Source organism: Triticum aestivum, chromosome 6D, assembly GCF_018294505.1.
Source record: "Triticum aestivum cultivar Chinese Spring chromosome 6D, IWGSC CS RefSeq v2.1, whole genome shotgun sequence".
In the NCBI taxonomy this organism is placed as follows: domain Eukaryota; kingdom Viridiplantae; phylum Streptophyta; class Magnoliopsida; order Poales; family Poaceae; genus Triticum; species Triticum aestivum.
The window spans coordinates 482,808,271-482,827,669 of NC_057811.1; the positions used below are offsets into that span (position 1 = coordinate 482,808,271).

The 19,399-nt window shown below is 47.9% G+C and overlaps 2 protein-coding genes across 2 annotated transcripts; one reads left to right on the forward strand and one right to left on the reverse strand.

Annotated features, from left to right (window-relative positions):
• Positions 1-4,306, reverse strand: LOC123146189 (pentatricopeptide repeat-containing protein At2g27610). The gene is made up of 4 exons (XM_044565792.1): positions 1,385-4,306; positions 1,006-1,098; positions 372-810; positions 1-285 (listed from the first exon to the last, which is right to left on the reverse strand). The coding sequence occupies exon 1, from the start codon at positions 4,171-4,173 to the stop codon at positions 1,552-1,554; it is 2,622 nt and encodes an 873-aa protein (XP_044421727.1). The 5' UTR covers positions 4,174-4,306; the 3' UTR covers positions 1-285; positions 372-810; positions 1,006-1,098; positions 1,385-1,551.
• A 24-nt stretch (positions 4,307-4,330) lies between these two features.
• On the forward strand, positions 4,331-6,690 carry LOC123146190 (thioredoxin-like 3-2, chloroplastic). Its single transcript, XM_044565793.1, has 5 exons — positions 4,331-4,694; positions 5,421-5,495; positions 5,587-5,653; positions 6,137-6,154; positions 6,238-6,690. Exons 1-5 carry the CDS (start codon positions 4,369-4,371, stop codon positions 6,334-6,336), a joined length of 585 nt encoding a protein of 194 aa, XP_044421728.1. The 5' UTR covers positions 4,331-4,368; the 3' UTR covers positions 6,337-6,690.
• The last annotated feature ends 12,709 nt before the right edge of the window (positions 6,691-19,399 follow it).

Sequence of the window (19,399 nt, forward strand, 5' to 3'; positions counted from 1 at the left end):
ACAAGAAATGGAGGCCGGTGTACGGAGTATGGTTTGGTTACAGACCGATAAGATGTCTCTTCAGACATGGTCTGCTACCATCACCAAGACTTTGCAACGGAAGATATAACAGAGAAAATGACATAAGTGGCTACAGGAAATGAGAAGGGCCGTGTGAAAGCAAAAAAAATTGGGGAGATTCAGCCTCCGCGAAACCTGACCGCCATTCCCCTTTGTTGCATTGGACATATTCTTCTGGGAAGATGAGAACCAAGTGCCGTGACCATGGTTGCTATCCCCTACAGCCTGAGCATGCAGAGCTTAATTATTACTTTACAATACAAAAAAATAGCAGGGCGCAGAAAGTAGGCGAAAGACGAAGCAAGCTGTACCTCCACAGATCGGTCTCCACCATCCTCCAGGCATTTTAAATCCGGTTGCGGTCGAAGTTCTGCTCGTCTGAATACAGATTTCATGCCATTGACATGCGCAATGCCATGTCCCATGTACGTACGTACCAGACTGGAATTCAGTATGGTTTGCATAATCAAAGTGTACTTCTTTTAATCTATATATCTGGATGGATGAGAACAAAAGGTTTGTGTTTGGATTCCTAGTCATACACCACCACTTTACCCTTGTTACTCATGATCAAAGTGCAAGCGCATTCACAAAAAATGGTCTCTAACCAAACAGCTGTGAAAACATGGCTCACACAAAATTTGAATTGCCAATGGTGGCCTGTCCCACATGCCATAGATGTAAGAGGGGATCATTACTTCACAAAAAGTTTGGTCACCCACCTGTTCTGGCAAAAAGTAGGCAACAATCCTGCAAAAATAAACAAATCCACAGGCCATGTCAAACGCTGGCAGTTAGAACCAATCCCAAATGGTGGTCAAATTGCTTTGAGTATCACGAAAACTGGCATGGTCTGCTGGGATTTGCAAATAAAGAATGGTATAAGTTGATATGCATACTCATGTTGAACACAAGGAAACAAAAAAATAGGATTTCTTTACTTACCAGGCCAATAAATGACGAGTCCATAACAGAGCCAAAAAACAGATATGCACCAGGATGAACAAGATCATATACTACATTGGGTGCTGCACTCGCCTAAAGAAAAGGATGACAAGTGGGGTTCAGTCCAAATGCAACAATGGATTATTATTAATTTTTTGAAAAATTGTGGTGTTCTTCCATTTAGATAGTCAATGGCTCAGTATAGGCTTGAAGGTTTAGATGCCCAAAGCTGGTAAAAACACAAACACGTATGTTTAGCTTCCTTGTTGTGTTTTCTATCAACTAAACAGTCAGTGTAAGATCCACGCTCCATATGACTCATGTTGCTCTTACAAAAACAAGTAGAGGAAACTGTATGACGGCTCATGTATACTCTTACCTGCAAACAGGCAAGAACCACTACCTATAAGCTTCTACCTTTGTATAGCTGATATTGGGGCTTCAGACAACACATACTCATGAACTCCAGAGCCTACTTGCAGGTCACATTGTTGTGGATGGCATTGCCAGTCTGCTATATCCACTGTCAGTTTGTTCTGCTCTACATCACCAGAAATCACCACAAGAGCAGGCACCAGATTTGAAGTGGTGGAACCTGCTGCAGTCTCGCATGATGATCTCCCTGTCCTCAACCGCCGACACCATCTTCATCACCACATGGCAGTCCCCACAGACCCGCAGGTTTTTGACAATCTGAAGGGGCGTCCCTGGTGGCGTAGCTATCAGACCGAAGGCAAGAGCCAGCCGCTCACTGTGCGTGACCAGCATGGCTTCCTTCTGCTCTTGTTCCATGTCATGGAGCACAAAGCTCGTGTTCGGGCAGTAACCCTCCTGCTTCAACCTGGCTGTCATCGCCTTCAGCTTTGTGTATATCTGGTCGGACAGACGGTGCGATTTATCGGAGGCTATAAAGGAATGGACCTTGTTCTTGATCTGAATCCAGCTGGATCCAGCTTCCTTCTTCACCTTTTTAGAATCCATGAGCTTCCTCACTTCATCCCTCTCTTTCCACTTCCCTGCGGACGCATAGATGTTGGAGAGCAGCACGTATGTAGCCGAATCGAGCGGCTCAAGCGATAGCAGCTTCTCTGCGGCCAGCTTCCCAAGCTCAACATTCTTGTGAACTCTGCATGCGCCTAGCAGTGTGCGCCATACCATTGCACCCGCTGGGAACGGCATGCCTCCGATAAGGTCCATTGTTTCATCCAACTTGCCTGCGCGGCTGTAGAGATCCACCATGCACGCATAATGCTCCATGGTGGGACTGATCTTGTGGTCTCTAACCATGGAATCGAAGTATCGCTGGCCTTCTTGTACAAGTCCAGCATGAGTGCATCCTATGATAACCGCAAGGAATGTGACACCATCCATCTCGACGCCCGCAGCTTCCATCTGACGGAATGTATCAAGGGCCTCCTTGCTGTAACCGTGCTGCGCATACCCTGATATCATCGAGTTCCATGACACCAAGTCTCTCTCTGTCTGCCTCTCAAAGACACTTCGAGCACTGTCAATGCTCCCTTTTCTTGCATACATGCTGACAAGTGCGCTGCCCACGCAGATAGCGTCCTGGTATCTGTATTTGATCGAAACAGCGTGGAACTGCCTACCCTGGTCAACGCCAGCGGTGGGACTAGCACATGCATCGATGACACTAGAGATAGTGAACTCATTTGGCTTCATGCCTTGCATGGACATCTCCATGAACACATTTGTGGCACCATCGCAGTCGCCAGCTTGGGAATAGCACGACAACATTGCAGACCATGCAACAACGTCCTTCTGGTCAATGGTTTCAAATATAGAGAGGGCTTCTTCAGTGCTTCCAAGCTTTGAGTATGAGGCAAGAAGTGCAGTTCCGACAGATGGTGCATGCTGGTAGTTGGTTTTGATGATCTGCGCATGAATCTGGGGAGGCAAGACTGGCAGTGATGTTGTGAGCATCGTCGAGTAGGTGAACTCATTTGGCTTGACATTGTCTTCTCTCATTCTGCTAAAGAGTGAGGCAGCAAGAGGAATGTCACCGTTCTGAATGCACCCGCCTATCATAGCAGTCCATGAAACGACACTCTGCGATCCTGACATCAACAAGAATATGTTGAAAGCATCATCCAGTTCGCCGCACTTGCTGTAGGCATCCATAATGGCTGTCATGACATTGCCATCTGAACTGAACCCATGTTTTAGCACACAGCTGTGGAGCTGCCGTGCCAGGGCCAACTGTTTGAGGTTTGCACATAGCTTGATCACCGTCGAGTAGGTCGACTGTGACAGCTTCGCCATGCTTGCTCGCGAGTCATGGAACAGCTCCAGGGCCTCCACCTCACACCCGTTCAACAGAAGGCCTGCCATCAACGTGTTCCACGACACCATGTCCCTGGTCTCCATCCCACAGAACACAGCCTTGGCTTCTTCAACCAGTCCGCACTTCGCGTACATGTTCATCAGGGAATTACACACGAAAACTGTCGAGCGGCATCCGAACTTCACCGACTGAGCATGCACGCGCCGCCCAAGGTCGAGCGCGCCCTGGCCCGCCACCGCGGAGAGGACGCTCGTGAACGTGAACGGGTTCGGCCATATCCCCTCGGCGCGCATCCTGAAGAAGAGCGCCATGGCGTCCGAGTGCGCGCCGCCCTGGGCGTAACCGGTGAGCAACGACGTCCACGTGCCGACGTTCCTCTGCGGCATCCCCTCGAACACCAGCCTGGCATCCTCCACGCCGCCGCACTTCGTGTACACGTCGACGAGGGCCGTGCCGACGCCGACGTCGGCCCGGTCGAGCCCGCACTTGACGCACAGGCAATGCAGCTGCTCCCCGGCGGCCCTGCAGCAGCCCGGCATCGCCCCGCACGCCTTGAGCGCGCAGGACAGCATGGCGCCGTCGACGCGTTCGCCGCCGTGGCGCCGCGCGGCCGAGAAATGGCCCAGCGCCTCCCGCCCCATCCCGCGCCGCGCGCATTCGACGAGGGCGTCCCGGCTGGAGCCGGAGCTTCCCCCCGCCGCGGCGTCCCGGTCGGGACTTCCGTCGAACGCCCGGCGGGCGCTCCGGGTGTTGGGGCGATCGACGTCATGCTCCTCCACCCGGGCCGACGAGGCGCGCGTGGCCAGCCGCTGGCGGCACGCGAAGGCCCGGGGGAGCGCCGGGAGCGCCGTCCTCAGCGCCATGCTACCTCGCTTAGTCGCCGGAGCACATGGCGGCGAGCCGGCGACGCGCGTGGCGGTGGGGAGTGGGAGTGGGAGTGAGGAGAGTCGGGGCTGGACCAGACCAGTCGGTTTGACTTCGGCTCCCGGCGCCTGGGTCGATATGGGTTGGGTGCGACCGGACCCGGGCCCGGCCCAGACCGGACGAGCCCAAACAGAATGGCCACCACCTCCGCCTACGCAGTGGCGGCCGGCGGCGGGGAGGCGTCGCCGTGCCGGGGCGCCCTTCTCAGGCCACGGCCTCCCCCGCACCGCCTCGCGTTCCTCTCCCGGGCGCCCGCTCGTCGGGCCTCGATCTCGCTGCCGCCGGGGCCTCGCCGGGCGGGTCTGACAGCGGCGACCGCGGAGGGGAGGGCGGGGACGGGGATGGAGGACGAGGAGGAGGGGCCGGCGTGGGTGGAGCTGGAGCCGATCAGCGGCGAGGAGCAGCTGGACCGGGCCCTCGCCGAGGCCCAGCAGCGCGGCGTCCCCATCGTCGTGTTCTGGTAAAGGTTTCCTCTGAATTTTAACTAGCTCCCGATTAGGACAGGATGAAATGGGTTATCATGAATCATGCTCCAGCTAACTTGGATTAGGCTTCAATGCTTCACGGTCATGTGGCCTTATGGGGGTAGAAATCTCGCATCTTGGATGAAAAGGGGCTCATCTAGTTACCCTGTCTAGGGCTCTTGGTAGCTCTTGGTCAGCTCTGAGTGGTGATTGGAGAGCTCACCTTCAGTTTTACCCCACAAAGCGCGTTGTCGTGTGCGATCCTTCTAGCGGCTTGTTTCAGTACCGGCGTCTAAACTCTGCCAAATCTTGGTGGTTGTGTGATGTATACTTGGAAGACTCGTTTTCCCGAAACGCAACAATAAGCAGCTCACCCTGCACATTCCATTTTGCTGTTGTTGTAGCCAGTAGTTAGGTTCAGTGTTTCTTCTCCTGGTTCACATCTTAGGCGGATCCGCAGGTCGCTTACATGTATTATGTTTACCACCTAAATACAGTATCATTGCTACAAGATGTTTCCTCATATATATACTCTTGTAGAAAAGTACTTCAATAGTAATGTGCAGTTTATCACATTTTTACATCAGTTTTGACAGTAGGTTCCGTAAATGGATTGGCAGCTGTATTTCAAGTAGTTGTCTGACATAGTGATAACTGTCAAATTATCCCACGGTGTCTTACAGTCTGGGTTGAGGATAAATACCAGCATTTGCAATATGTAGGACGGCGAGTTGGTGCAGGAAATGCATATATCTGAAGCCTAAGCTGGAAAAGTTGGCAGCAGAATACTATCCGAGGTTAGAGCTTTGGTTGCCATGTTGACAAAGTACTGCACCTCTGGAGTTGTTATCGACAAACTGATGATCTCTGTCATGATTTGCTCTGCAGAATCCGGTTTTACTGTGTCGACGTCAACGCTGTTCCACAGAAGCTCGTGAATCGTGCAGGAGTAACGGTAAGTATCCGCCATGTATTGAGTTGGTTCTGCGGTGCTTGTCGCTCATTAACGAACAATAGCAGAACCTTTTCTTGGCACTCAAGCGTGCTTTCTTGTTAGCAAACAGTCCAAACCCGTTTTCATTTTTGTATCTTTTGTTGGAACTTCTCGGCGTTCTTTCTTGGTCTCTGTTCCCTATTTTGGAGGAAATGGTTCCTCTGTGTTGCCACTGGAAACTTTGCTTTCAGTTGCCGGCTTCCTGCAACTTGTACCTACTACCCAAGCGTTTCTTTCTTAGCCGTATGCACATATCCTGTAGCTTTGGTAACAACAAAGCGTACCAAGGATGGCCCCATCATGCGTTTGGCTTCATCGTTATCTTGTCCTGCAACAATTAAATACAGATTGGCCTATATTGGGATCTCAAGTGGATATATTTATCTAAGCGCTAATGCCTTCTTTTGTCCAATCTATGTGATCCTTTATGCGGGACTCGAGCAGAAGATGCCTTCCATACAGGTACAAGTAAAGCTTGTTTCTTTCTTTATGGTCTCCATCTCGGCGTTGTGTATCCTGAGGCCGCTGTTTCTTGTCCTGTAAAGATGTGGAGCGACTCCCGGAAGCAGGCCGAGGTGATCGGCGGGCACGAGTCGTGGATGGTGATCGAGGACGTCCGGAGGATGGTCGAGCAGGAGGAATGAATGATCCAACGCGGCGATGGTTCCCGTGACAATACCGGCCTTTCACCGTGGGAAAATGGAGAAAACAAGATAAGAGGCGGAATGGAGAAAACAAGATCGAGATTGAGCTATGTATGTCCAGTTTTGTATAATCATTCATCGCGCACGGACGCCTAGGGTTCTTGGAGAAAGGGGGCTTCTCTTGCTGGGGTCCTCTCTAGGATTTAGAGGATTGGAGGGGCATGCCCTTGATGTATCTATCTATTTTGAGTTTCTGGGATCAGAAGGTTTTCCGTTAGTCATCATGTAGCAATAAAATATCCAGTCAATGACCTTGCAGGGAATTAGAATACATGCTGGGTGCTTTGGTGCCAATTATTCCGTGGTGTCCACTTTGAACTAGTTGCACAGATGGATAAACAGAATATAATTGCAAGGCTTTTATTTGTTAGAAAGAAATAGAGTTACTGTTTTTTTTTCAGGATTAGCATACAATTATGTCTCCCTCTTGGCCTGAATCAGTCAAAACACAAGAGTGTGCTTGCTAATTAGAGATGGGTAGGATGAGTATTTTAATTTGCAAGTGGTGGAAGCAGCAGCAGGCTCCCTTGTACTACTACTGAGCTCAATTAGTCCAGCCATGGATGCTTTAATAGGAGTATTTAGGTTAGCTGCCCATGGATATATGTTCATACGTACTTTTCTAAAAAAAAAAATATTTCCATACTATATTCTCTCCAACCACAAACAGTAGCTGGATGTTTTCTTTGCCTATAGTATTTCTTAATTAATATGATTGCAACCTCAGCACCTTCTTGTGTCTGGCAATTTTTTTATTAAATGAAATTACCCACTACCTTTCTTTACACCCTGTAATTCAGGATGGATGGCAACAGACCCCAGAAGGACTGTCTGTCTGTTGGTTTCACTTTTCTTTGACTATATATATATATATATATATATATATATATATATATATATATATATATTATATATATATACTGGTACTGTTTATATTGGCGCCGTTTATATTTATCAAAATCAATTTTTTACATCTATTCATATCAAATCAATTATGTACTAGGTTAAACATTTAAAAAAAATCAGAAGGCCAATGATTTTTCTTCATCGGGTCCACGTGTAAGGTTTCAGATGGACGGCGGCGCCCACCTGTCAGTCGCAGCCCCAACAGAAAGGATAGGGACAGCCAGGCGGCCCGATGCGCAGTCAGCCCACGAGATATCCGTTTCGAGCATGAGATTTCTGACGAGGAGCAGTTCGTTACGAGCACGCTGTGAGATTCGTGCGGGGTTCCCATCGGACGGCGCACGCGGCCCGCAGAGGCGGCCAGATGGGTCCCCTGGTCGGGAACACGCACAAAAGTCACACGTCGCCCTCGCTGCCTCATTGACCTCCCTTCCACGCGGCAGCCGCTTTTACAAAATTTCCACACGTCCGAGTGTGATTTATGTCTTTTGGTTGCAGCATAGCAATTTTGGAGGACAACGATTTTTTCGTGCTACTTTTGACAAAAAAGCAACAAGAGGAGCAAAGCAGTTCTCTCTCTTTCTTCTTCTCTTTTCTCCGGTGAGTGTGAGTAAGAGTTGATTTCAACATTCCTGCAATTCTCTTCCTCTGTGCCCCTATATGCATAGCGATACCCGTGGTTTTTGTTCATGTAGTATTCAAAATGATATTCTCAAAAAAATAATCAAAATGATACTATGATTTTGCTTTGTTTGTAGCCAAAAATTGTCTAGTCAATATTTTGGCAAGTTAACATTCGACAAATTGTGTCGCGCACTTATAAGCTAAGGAAGGTTGCAGGAATGAATTATGCAAAACATGGTTCCATATACCTTCGGTTTTTGTGGTATGGATGCTTTAAACTTGGACTTAACTAAGATCACTGAATAAATGTAACACTTCCATCTCAATAAAATTACATTTGGCAATGCTTAAATTTGCCTACAATTGCAACCTTTACAGAGATTGGCAAAGCAGTTTGGTAGGCAACCAATTGATAGCCAATGTTTTTGGCTTTGTCAACACGTGGTAAAGTGCGAACCAATCTGTGGTTGAATGCTTAGGAGGACTATGGTATCCCAGCCAACCAAAACAAGTCCTAGACTTGACATGGTGCTCGTATTTTTCTAGATTTACTCTAGGTCTTCCGGCGATGTGCATTCAGTGAGAGGCGACACTCCGTCGACTACGAAGGCGTCTGTGGCGACTTCGTCAATATCAAAATGATGTGTCGACTCAGTCTCTCAGAGGTGCTCATAGGGGTAAGGTGTGTGTGCGTGCGTTTGCCGCGCAAGATCTTTGGTTTTCCCCTGGAATAGATGAAAAAAGTGGATCGCTTCTTATATACTCGCTCATAAAGATTATTCTCTATCTATAGTTCAGGGCCTACTAGAAGTAGAAGTTAGCTCTAGTGCAATCCTTACCGACAAAAAAAGATTGTAGTCATGTTGATAATAGTCGAGTGACATTACTTCGTCGGTCGTAACTAAGGAATCTGTTAGAAATGTTTTGAAATGAATATTGTTCTCTCTTTGATCAAGGATTGATATATGAAAAGAAGTGGAGTTTGAAAGAGGGAACGGTTTAGTGTATGCTCGAGTATGTCGACTTTGATCGTAGTGTGTTAAACAAAACACACAGTAAAGCCAGAATTTAGCATCAAACCAATCATTATTTAAATAAATGAAAAAGAAAGATACAGGTGGACATCCATGCATCGCTCCTGTGCAAGCGACATGGGCGGACGCCCCCAACCCTAGCCGCCGCCACCGAAAATTTGCTCGTCATTGGCCTCCCCTATTCTGGTTCCCTCTCGCGGCGCTTTAAGGCACCTGGCGACCGTAGTGTTGTGCTTCATGCGCTTGCCCGCTCTTTGTTGTAGCTCTCGCGACAGTCTGCCCCATTGACCTCCCCTATCTTGCTTCCCTCCTGCGACGCTCTGAAGCATCCCAACGGCAACAGCACCGTGGCGTTCGTGCGCCGGTGAGCGTCCAGGTAGCGGGGGCGTGCCATTCATGATCGGCTCAGCGCAGGGACATAGGGGGTGCTCTAGGTTGCGTCCTAGTGGTATCGTGGTCCCGTGTTGTGGTTGGTTGGTCGGGATAGTGACTGTTGCAAGGAGCTGGTAGTGGGGTGCTTCATGCACGCGTGCCCGCTCTATGTCGTACCTCTCGTGACAGTCTGCCCCCCTGGGCTCCCCTATTTTGGTTCCCTCTTGCAGCGCTCCGAAGCACCCAACGGTCGTAGGAGTGTGGTGTTCATGCGCCGGTGAGCGTCCATGTAGCACGGTCGTGCCATTCACGCTCAGCTCGGTGCAGGTTCATAGGGGGTGCTCTAGGTTGCGTCCTATAAGTGTCGTGGTCCTATGTTGTGGTTGGTTGGCGGGGATAGTGACTGCTGCAAGGAGCTGGTAGTGGGGCACTTTCATGTGTGCGTACCCGCTCTCTGTCGTGGCTCTCGTGAAAGTCTGCCCTTTGGCCTCCCCTGTTTTGCTTCCCTCCTGCAGCGCTCCGAAGCACCCAACGGCTGCGGTGCGGTGGCATTCGTGCACCGGTGAGCATCCAGGGTAGCGCGTGTAGGGTAACGCAGCAGAAAACAAAAATATTCCGACCTACGCACCAGCCCAGGACCACTATGAAGACTGCATACAGGGTTTGATCTTTTTCGTTACCGACTCGTAGCGCAGCAGAAGTAGAGTCGATGACGATCGGCGGTGCAGATCCCACAGCTAGGATTTACAACCTCCCAACCGCGAGGATGTATACCCTCATCCGCCATACAGACAGCCCTCCGGGAGGCGATCGAACAGTCCCCCGGACGGTGTCGCGGACAGCCCTTCGGGAGGACCTTCGAAACTCGAACGGTCACTCGGACAGCCCTCCGGGAGGACCCACAGAACTCGGACCGTCACTTGGACAGCCCTTCGGGAGGCACTCTCGAACAGCCCCTCAGGGCACTAAGATCGAAACTACGACCTCTCTACAGAGTTGCACACATACGGTGTCAGCTATCCGGCAGGGCTTCGCCGTCCAGAACTAGTTCCTGCCGGAACCCAGACAGCCTTTCGGCTCTATGAAACTATTTCGCTGGGAGGGAGAGAAGAAGCCAGATCATTGCAATGGCATTTATGTGAGAAAGAGTGAGTGTGGAGGGCTGCCCCTCCACCTCTATTTATAGGAAATCCCAAGGGGTAGGGTAGTTTCACACAAAAAACCAAAATGCACATGAATGAAGTCCTTCCACAAGGACCTAGGAGTGAAACCAATGAACAAGAGGGTCCCCAAGGGGGGATACCCCATGTGGCCGGCCACACCCCCATGAGGGGCCCAAAAATGGCTCCTATCCATCCATGTCATCCCCAAGATCTTTTGGAGCAAAGCCCCAAAAGGTGGTTTTCCATAAAGTAACCATAAAGCTGATTTTCACTATTCACGACGACATTTTTCAGCGTCTGTTCGAACTGAAAATATTTGTGTGGGCTTAGAACATTTCCAGTACCCACCAAAATTATTTTCAATGCGTTCCGAAACAATTTCGGTTTAGTGATTTTCATCTGCGAAAAGCATCTGAAGTGGTTCCGGCAGCTCCGGAGCATATCCGGTTATTATCCCGGAAAATTCCAGAAAGCTTCCAGAATGATTCTGGCACCCTCCAAGAATTATCAGGCATGTGCCGAAACCAATTTTAATTTATGGTATCCCCTGAAACAACTTTTCAGTTTCACCGGAACTCATCCGGTGACCTCTCTCTGCAGAACTTTTCCGCTGTCCGAAACTTTTTCAGTGATTTTCTCTCAGACTCCCTGTCTAGTATTCAGCAGACAGATGACCCTTAAGCGTGTGACCCTATAGGTTCGGTGAAGTATAGACATGACCTGGAACCCCTTCCGATCAATGATCAACATCGGAGCCGTGGACACCCATATTGACCCCTATACCCACACGAATGAATATTCGAGTGAACCTCCAGTTGCGGTGAGCTATTCCTGTTGCTTCACGATATATCACAAACACCTGAGGTGAGATTTATTGCATCCCCGTGGGCCAACACTTTGTCCACTATGCAAGTTACCTCGTTACCGGTTTTGTTCTCTTTTCTCGTTTCGTGTTCCGGCATCCCCGTGATCAAATCACAAAGTGTCTGGCCAGACAATGATGGACACCGTAACACCGAGAGGGTCCGAGTATATCTCTCCATCGTCGGAGGAGCAAATCCCAATCTCGAGCTATCAAGTTACTTAACATACTTTCCCATGAACCCGTAAGCCGCCGTAATAGCCATACAGTTACAGATGACGTTTAACAAACCCCAAAGTTCATGAAGCAAGCATGAAGAAACTCGATACTCTCATGGTCTAATGAATTATGCAAACATTAACTATCTTTGTGTTATAAACCATTAACTTGTGACGAATGTATCTCATAGCATAACATCAATTCGGGTCGATTCAACACAAATGTCCTTCCTGACATTGTGCCCTCAAAGTTGCTTGGCATAGACATTCCCATGATTGGGAAAACATAATCATCATGCAACACTTGAGCTAGTCTTAGAGGCACGACTAGGAGTACATTTTACCGTTTATTATTCCACACGTGCATATGGGTTCTCCCCTGAGCCTTTATGGATATACGGGCTCGGGAACCACAGCAGTTATAGCATGGAACATAAACATAATTATGAACAGGGAGATAATCAATAACATTTATTATTGCCACTAGGGCATATCTCCTACAGCGCGGTCGTGCCATTCACAATTGGCTCGGTGCACGTTCATATGGGGTGCTCTAGGTTGCGTCCTAGTGGTGTCATGGTCCTATGTTGTGGTTGGTTGGCCGAGATGGTGACTGTTGCGAGGAGCTGGTGGTGGTGTGGGGTGGAGGTTGTCCCGGACTCAGTCCGGATTTGCTTGTCCACGCCATGGATGGGCTGGATCCACTTGGATCTAGCCTATGTTGGCTCGCCAGCGGTTGGGTTGTGGGTGGTGGCGGGGCTTCCATGGCCTTATGTGTTGGGGTGGTGCAGGTGAGTAGTCTACCTAGTTCCAAAAACGGCGATTTGGATGTGTGTGCTCAACTCGGTGAAAGTTGTGCTCTGACCAAAGCCAATGACAATGATGCCATGGGTGCCGTGAACCTTTTTAAGGCGTCGTTGTATGTTGTTTTCGCCACCCACTTTATGACTTTGGGGGAACCCTGGTTCCAGGTTCACCAGAAACAAATGATGGCGTTGCAATCTGCGTCACAACCCTTCATGAAGGCATCGTCTAGATATCAACTCGGTTGTCATGTTGGGTAGCTATTCGCTATGAGGATGTCGACAGTGGTGGTGCAACCGACTTGGGGTCAACGGTGGTGTGCTCTTCTTCATGTGTTACTCTTCGGATGCCCATCGTGTGTTATATTGTCCTCTTGTTGTGCGTGCTCAAGACCCTCCCACGATTGTTGTAGTGTTGTGACGAGCTTTGGATTTGGTGTTGTCTTGGTTCACCTTAGCCTAGGGACAGAGAATTGATGCCTCCCAAACGTGTTAATTGATCTGTCTTCCTGTGGCGGAGCTTCCAGTCAAAGTTTGTGTTCAATGCCACTCATTGATTGTGGATGCTCCTGTCTTGCCTCGTGTCCTCGGGGGTTTGGTATGCATGCTGGTGCGATGCGTTAGATTATTTGCAAAGTTTTGGCATTATGATCCCTCGATGACACCCCACATCTACTATTAGTGTTTCTCGTGGTGATGGTCTTTCTGTCTGCTAGCTTTTTCGATAAAGGGTGTCTTTTATTAACTGATAATGAAGCATCAAGGGGATACATACATAATGAGTACACACAATCTCTGCACAATTGGGATGCACACAACCAACACCAATGCACACACCCACAAAAGATCACACTAGCAAAGAGCAACGTCATAGACTACCAAAGCTATGCCTTGGCGGAGGGAGACAAAAAAAACCTAAAGCGATCAAAATAACTATCAACGGTATACAACATGGACCACTCGCACCAACTATCCCTTGACAACACAAGGACCATGTGAAAGGTGTTGGGGAACGTAGCGGAAATTCAAAATTTTCTACGCATCACCAACATCAATCTATGGAGTAATCTAGCAACGAGGGGAAGGGGAGTGCATCTACATACCCTTGTAGATCGCGATGCGGAAGCGTTGCAAGAACGCGGATGAAGGAGTCGTACTCGTAGCGATTCAGATCGCGGTTGATTCCGATCTAAGCGCCGAACCACGGCGCCTCCGCGTTCAACACACGTGCAGCCCGGTGACGTCTCCCACGCCTTGATCCAGCAAGGAGAGAGGGAGAGGTTGGGGAAGACTCCGTCCAGCAGTAGCACGACGGCGTGGTGGTGATGGAGGAGCGTGGCAATCCTGCAGGGCTTCGCCAAGCACCGCGGGAGAGGAGGAGGGAGAGGGGTAGGGCTGCGCCAAGAGAGAGATGTTCTCATGTCTCTGGCAGCCCCAAAACCCCCACTATATATAGGGGAGGGGAGGGGCTGCGCCCCCATCTAGGGTTCCCCCCCCCCAAGGGGTGCGGCCAGCCCTAGATGGGAGTTGGAGGGGCGGCCAAGGGGGAGAGAGGGGGCCGCACCACTAGGTGGGCCTTAGGCCCATCTGAGCCTAGGGTTTCCCCCCTTTCCCCTTCCCTGCGCCTTGGGCCCCTTGTGGGAGGCGCACCAGCCCACCTAGGGGCTGGTCCCTTCCCACACTTGGCCCACGCAGCCCTCTGGGGCCGGTGGCCCCACCTGGTGGACCCCCGGGACCCTCCCGGTGGTCCCGGTACGTTACCGATAGCACCCGAAACTTTTCCGGTGACCAAAACAGGACTTCCCATATATAAATCTTTACCTCCGGACCATTCCGGAACTCCTCGTGACGTCCGGGATCTCATCCGGGACTCCGAACAACATTCGGTAACCACGTATATCTATTCCCTATAACCCTAGCGTCATCGAACCTTAAGTGTGTAGACCCTACGGGTTCGGGAACCATGCAGACATGACCGAGACGTTCTCCGGCCAATAACCAACAGCGGGATCTGGATACCCATGTTGGCTCCCACATGTTCCACGATGATCTCATCGGATGAACCACGATGTCGGGGATTCAATCAATCCCGTATACAATTCCCTTTGTCTATCGGTATGGTACTTGCCCGAGATTCGATCGTCGGTATCCCGATACCTTGTTCAATCTCGTTACCGGCAAGTCTCTTTACTCGTTCCGTAACACATCATCCCGTGATCAACTCCTTGGTCACATTGTGCACATTATGATGATGTCCTACCGAGTGGGCCCAGAGATACCTCTCCGTTTACACGGAGTGACAAATCCCAGTCTCGATTCGTGCCAACCCAACAGACACTTTCGGAGATACCTGTAGTGCACCTTTATAGCCACCCAGTTACGTTGTGACGTTTGGTACACCCAAAGCATTCCTACGGTATCCGGGAGTTGCACAATCTCATGGTCTAAGGAAATGATACTTGACATTAGAAAAGCTCTTAGCAAACGAACTACACGATCTTGTGCTAGGCTTAGGATTGGGTCTTGTCCATCACATCATTCTCCTAATGATGTGATCCCGTTATCAACGACATCCAATGTCCATGGTCAGGAAACCGTAACCATCTATTGATCAACGAGCTAGTCAACTAGAGGCTTACTAGGGACATGGTGTTGTCTATGTATCCACACATGTATCTGAGTTTCCTATCAATACAATTCTAGCATGGATAATAAACGATTATCATGAACAAGGAAATATAATAATAACCAATTTATTATTGCCTCTAGGGCATATTTCCAACAGTCTCCCACTTGCACTAGAGTCAATAATCTAGTTCACATCACCATGTGATTAACACTCACAGGTCACATCACCATGTGACCAACATCCAAAGAGTTTACTAGAGTCAACAATCTAGTTCACATCACTATGTGATTAACACTCAATGAGTTCTGGTTTGATCATGTTATGCTTGTGAGAGAGGTTATTAGTCAACGGGTCTGAACCTTTCAGATCCGTGTGTGCTTTACGAATATCTATGTCATCTTGTGGATGCTACCACGCGCTACTTGGAGCCATTTCAAATAACTGCTCTACTATACGAATCCGGTTTACTACTCAGAGTCATCCGGATTAGTGTCAAAGTTCGCATCGACGTAACCCTTTACGACGAACTCCTTTTCACCTCCATAATCGAGAAAATTCCTTAGTCCACTAGATACTAAGGATAAGTTCGACCGCTGTCATGTGATCCATTCCCGGATCACTATTGTACCCCTTGACCAACTCATGGCAAGGCACACTTCATGTGCGGTACACAGCATAGCATACTGTAGAGCCTACGTCTAAAGCATAGGGGACGACCTTCGTCCTTTCTCTCTCTTCTGCTGTGGTCAGGTCTTGAGTCTTACTCAATACTCACACCTTGTAACACAGCCAAGAACTCCTTCTTTGCTGATCTATTTTGAACTCTTTCAAAATCATGTCAAGGTGTGCGTTCTTTGAAAGTATCATCAGGCGTCTTGATCTATCTCTATAGATCTTGATGCCCAATATGTAAGCAGCTTTATCCAGGTCTTCCTTTGAAAAACTCCTTTCAAACAACCCTTTATGCTTTCCAGAAATTTTACATCATTTCGGATCAACAATATGTCATTCACATATACTTATCAGAAATGTTGTAGCGCTCCCACTCACTTTATTGTAAATACAAGTTTCTAACAAACTTTGTATAAACCCAAAAACTTTGATCACTCCATCAAAGCGTATATTCTGACTCCGAGATGCTTGCTCTAGTCCATGGAAGGATCGCTGGAGCTAGCATACCTTTTAGCATCCTTAGGATCGACAAAACCTTTCTGATTGTATCACATACAACCTTTCCTTACGAAAACTGGTAAGGAAACTTGTTTTTGACATCCATCTGCCAGATTTCATAAATGCAGCTAATGCTAACATGATTCCGACGGACTTAAGCATCGCTACGGATGAGAAAATCTCATCGTAGTCAACTCCTTGAACTTGTGAAAATACTCTTTGCCACAAGTCGAGCTTCATAGACGGTAACATTACCGTCCATGTCCGTCTTCTTCTTAAAGATCCATTTATCTCAATGGCTTGCCGATCATCGGGCAAGTTCACCAAAGTCCATGCTTTGTTCTGATACATGGATCCTATCTCGGATTTCATGGCTTCTAACCATTTGTCGGAATATGGGCCCACCATCGCTTCTCCATAGCTCGTAGGTTCAGTATTGTCTAACAACATGATATCTAAGACAGGATCACGTACCACTCTGAAGTAGCACGCATCCTCGTCGTCCTACGAGGTTTGGTAGTGACTTGATCCGAAGTTTCATGATCACTATCATAAGCTTCCACTTCAATTGGTGTAGGTGCCACAGGAACAACTTCCTGTGCCCTGCTACACACTAGTTGAAGTGATGGTTCAATAACCTCATCAAGTCTCCACCATCCTCCCACTCAATTCTTTCGAGAGAAACTTTTCCTCGAGAAAGGACTCGTTTCTAGAAGCAATTACTTTTGCTTCCAGATCTGAAATAGGAGGTATACCCAACTGTTTTGGGTATTCTATGAAGATGCATTTATCCGCTTTGGGTTCGAGCTTATCAGCCTGAAACTTTTTCACATAAGCATCGCAGCCCCAAACTTTTAAGAAACGACAACTTAGGTTTCTCTAAACGGTGTCGTCTCAACGGAATTGCGTGGTGCCCCTTTTAAAGTGAATGCGGTTGTCTCTAATGCCTAACCCATAAACGATAGTGGTAATTCGATAAGAGACATCATGGTATGCACCATATCCAATAGGGTGCAGTTATGATGTTCGGACACACCATCACACTGTGGTGTTCCAGGCGGTATTAATTGTGAAACACTTTCCACAATGTCTTAATTGTGTGCCAAACTCGTAACTCAGATACTCATCTCTATGATCATATCACAGACATTTTATCCTCTTGTCACGACGATCTTCAACTTCACTCTGAAATTACTTGAACCTTTCAATAATTCAGACTTGTGTTTCATCAAGTAAATACACTCAGCATCTACTCAAATCATCTGTGAAGTAAGAACATAACGATATCCACTGCATGCCTCAGCACTCATTGGACTGCATACATCAAATGTATTACTTCCAACAAGTTGCTCTCTTGTTCCATCTTACTGAAAACGAGGCCTTTCAGTCATCTTGCCCATGTGGTATGATTTGCATGTCTCAAGTGATTCAAAATCAAGTGAGTCCAAACGATCCATCTGCATGGAGTTTCTTCATGCATATATACCAATAGACATGGTTCGCATGTCTCAATCTTTTCAAAAACGAGTGAGTCCAAAGATCCATCTACATGGAGCTTCTTCATGCGTTCTATACCAATATGACTCAAATGGCAGTGCCACAAGTATGTGGTACTATCATTACTATTTTATATCTTTTGGCACGAACATGTGTATCACTGCGATCGAGATTCATTTTAGGTGCAAGACCATTGAAGGTATTATTCAAATAAACAGAGTAACCATTATTCTCCTTAAATGAATAACCGTATTGCGATAAACATAATCCAATCATGTTTATGCTCAACGCAAACACCAAATAACAATTATTTAGGTTTAACACCAATCTCGATGGTAGAGGGAGCATGCGATGCTTGATCACATCAACCTTGGAAACACTTCCAACACATATCGTCATCTCACCTTTAGCTAGTCTCCGTTTATTCCGCAGCTTTTATTTCGAGTTACTAACACTTAGCAACCGAACCGGTATCTAATACCCTGGTGCTGCTAGGAGTACTAGTAAAGTACACATTCATATAATGTATATCCAATATACTTCTGTCGACCTTGCCTGCCTTCTCATCTACCAAGTATCTAGGGTAGTTCTGCTTCAGTGACCGTTCCCCTCATTACAGAAGCACTTAGTCTCGGGTTTGGGTTCAACCTTGGGATTCTTCACTAGAGCAGCAAATGATTTGCTGTTTCATGAAGTATCCCTTTTGCCCTTGCCCTTCTAGAAACTAGTGGTTTTACTAACCATCAACAATTGATGCTCCTTCTTGATTTCTACTTTCGCGGTGTCAAACATCGCGAGTTGCTCAAGGATCATCATGTCTATCCCTGATATGTTATAGTTCATCACGAAGCTCTAATAGCTTGGTGGCAGTGACTATGGAGAACCATCACTATCTCATCTGGAAGATTAACTCCCACTCGATTCAAGCGATTGTGGTACTCAGACAATCTGAGCACATGCTCAACGATTGAGCTTTTCTCCCTTAGTCTGCAGGCTTAAGAAACTTGTCAGAGGTCTCATACCTCTTGACGTGGGCACTAGTCTGAAATCCCAATTTCAGTCTTCGGAACATCTCATATGTTCTGCGACGTTTCAAAAACGTCTTTGGTGCCACAATTCTAAACCGTTAGCATTACGCACTGAACTATCACGTAGTCATCAAAACGTGTATGTCAGATGTTTCGCAACATCTACAGACGACGCTGAGGTTCAGCACACCGAGCGGTGCATTAAGGACATAAGCCTTCTGTGCAGCAATGAGGACAATCCTCAGTTTACGGACCCAGTCCGCATAATTGCTACTATCAACTTTCAACTAAATTTTCTCTAGGAACATATCTTAAACAGTAGAACTAAAGCGTAAGCTATGACATAATTTGCAAAGACCTTTTGACTATGTTCATGATAATTAAGTTCATCTGATTATTTAATGAACTCCCACTCAGATAGACATCCCTCTAGTCATCTAAGTGATACATGATCCGAGTCAAACTAGGCCGTGTCCGATCATCACGTGAGACGGACTAGTCATCATCGGTGAACATCTCCATGTTGATCGCATCTACTATACGACTCATGTTCGACCTTTCGATCTCTTGTGTTCCGAGGCCATGTCTGTACATGCTAGGCTCGTCAAGTCAACCTAAGTGTTTCGCATGTGTTCCGAGGCCATGTCTGTACATGCTAGGCTCGTCAACACCCGTTGTATTCGAACGTTAGAATCTA

Excerpts from the sequence above, each read along its gene's own strand:
- LOC123146190 (XM_044565793.1), top strand. The coding sequence starts at position 4,369 with ATGGCCACCACCTCCGCCTACGCAGTGGCGGCCGGCGGCGGGGAGGCG. Across the intron at positions 4,695-5,420 it reads GTCCCCATCGTCGTGTTCTG|GACGGCGAGTTGGTGCAGGA; the intron begins GTAAAGGTTTCC and ends TGCAATATGTAG. Across the intron at positions 5,496-5,586 it reads GCAGCAGAATACTATCCGAG|AATCCGGTTTTACTGTGTCG; the intron begins GTTAGAGCTTTG and ends TTTGCTCTGCAG.
- LOC123146189 (XM_044565792.1), bottom strand. The coding sequence starts at position 4,173 with ATGGCGCTGAGGACGGCGCTCCCGGCGCTCCCCCGGGCCTTCGCGTGC.